Source organism: Emiliania huxleyi (genome assembly GCF_000372725.1).
Source record: "Emiliania huxleyi CCMP1516 unplaced genomic scaffold EMIHUscaffold_9251, whole genome shotgun sequence".
Taxonomy (NCBI): Eukaryota; Haptophyta; order Isochrysidales; family Noelaerhabdaceae; genus Emiliania; species Emiliania huxleyi.
The window spans coordinates 1-1,192 of NW_005195116.1; the positions used below are offsets into that span (position 1 = coordinate 1).

Consider the following 1,192-nt stretch of genomic DNA (forward strand, 5'->3'; position numbering starts at 1 on the left):
CGGGTTCCCCGTCATGGACTGGGACGCGATCTGCGAGGGGCGCCGAGCAGCGTGTGGGCCGCACTCGCGAGGGCGCCGGAGAGGTGGCGGGGATCCTCTGGCGGGGCCAGAAGGGCCACGGTCACCGGAGCGATCATGATGGTGCGCGCCAACATGATGGGGCTGCCTGCCGACTACTGCAGTAGCGATGCGGCCGCCGACAAGGAGGAGTGCTCGGCCTGCGCGACGGTCGATCGCACGGATCTGAGGCTGGCGCTGAGGTCCGTCTGGAGCCTCGGGACCCGAGGCGGCGTCGTCGTCTCCGCGAACGCTTCGACGGGACGCTTCGGCGTGCGCGTGGCGGGCGAGGCCAAGGCCCTCGCACTGAGGCGCGCTATGGCCTCTCCCTCACTCGACGGATCCTCGCTTTGGACACCCCCCTGCCTCTCCCCTTCCTCAGGCCCGCCAACTTGGAGCCAGCGGCCGAGGCGGTGGAAGCGCAGAGCCGAGCGCGCCGCCGCCAGAGCCGAGCGCGCCGCCGCCAGAGCCGAGCGCGCCGCCGCCAGAGCCGAGCGCGCCAGAGCCAGAGCCGAGCGAGGCGCCGCCAACCGGAGGCGCCGTCAAGACGCCGTTCACGCCGTAGGCGTTGATGACCTCAACAATGTACTAGTAGTATAATAGTAGAGGATTATAAAAATCTTCACACACACCTAGTTAGTGTCGTGCGAGGGAGTTTATTTGTAAAAATCTGAAAAAATTCAAAAACGACGGCTTCTCAGGAAGCCGACGTCTGCGCCTTGTTAGTGCCAGCGCGCGCCAGTCCCGCATAGTAAAATTCTTTTGTCCGAGGCAGCGCTTTGTAAAATTCTTTTGACATACAGGTCACAGAAACCGACCGATGCCCGAACGCGCAGCCCCCGCCGGTTTGAGTGCGATCTGGCACACGATTGTCGCGCTGGTGGTTCGCTTCTTCGGCCGCCTCCGGCGCCTCCTCTCGCTCTACCCGTCGCTCCCGGTGGCGCCGCTCGCCGGCGGCGGCTTTGCAGACGGCCTGATGGCTCCGACCGAGGAGGAGGCCGTGGCGAGGGCGGCGGCGCTGCAGTTTCCGCCCGGCTTCCTGTTTGGCTCTGCCACCGCCGCCTACCAGGTCGAGGGCGGTCTCGACAACTGCAACTGGCGCGAGTGGGAGCAGAGAGGGAAGCGTGCCGACGGC

At 66.1% G+C, this 1,192-nt stretch overlaps 1 protein-coding gene across 1 annotated transcript; it reads left to right on the top strand.

Moving 5' to 3' along the window:
• Window positions 1-135: 135 nt before the first annotated feature.
• EMIHUDRAFT_259475 (hypothetical protein) lies at window positions 136-622 on the top strand (the record flags this gene model as incomplete). The annotated part of the gene is made up of 2 exons (XM_005757146.1): window positions 136-336; window positions 440-622. 2 exons carry the CDS (start codon window positions 136-138, stop codon window positions 620-622), a joined length of 384 nt encoding a protein of 127 aa, XP_005757203.1.
• Between the last annotated feature and the right edge of the window lie 570 nt (window positions 623-1,192).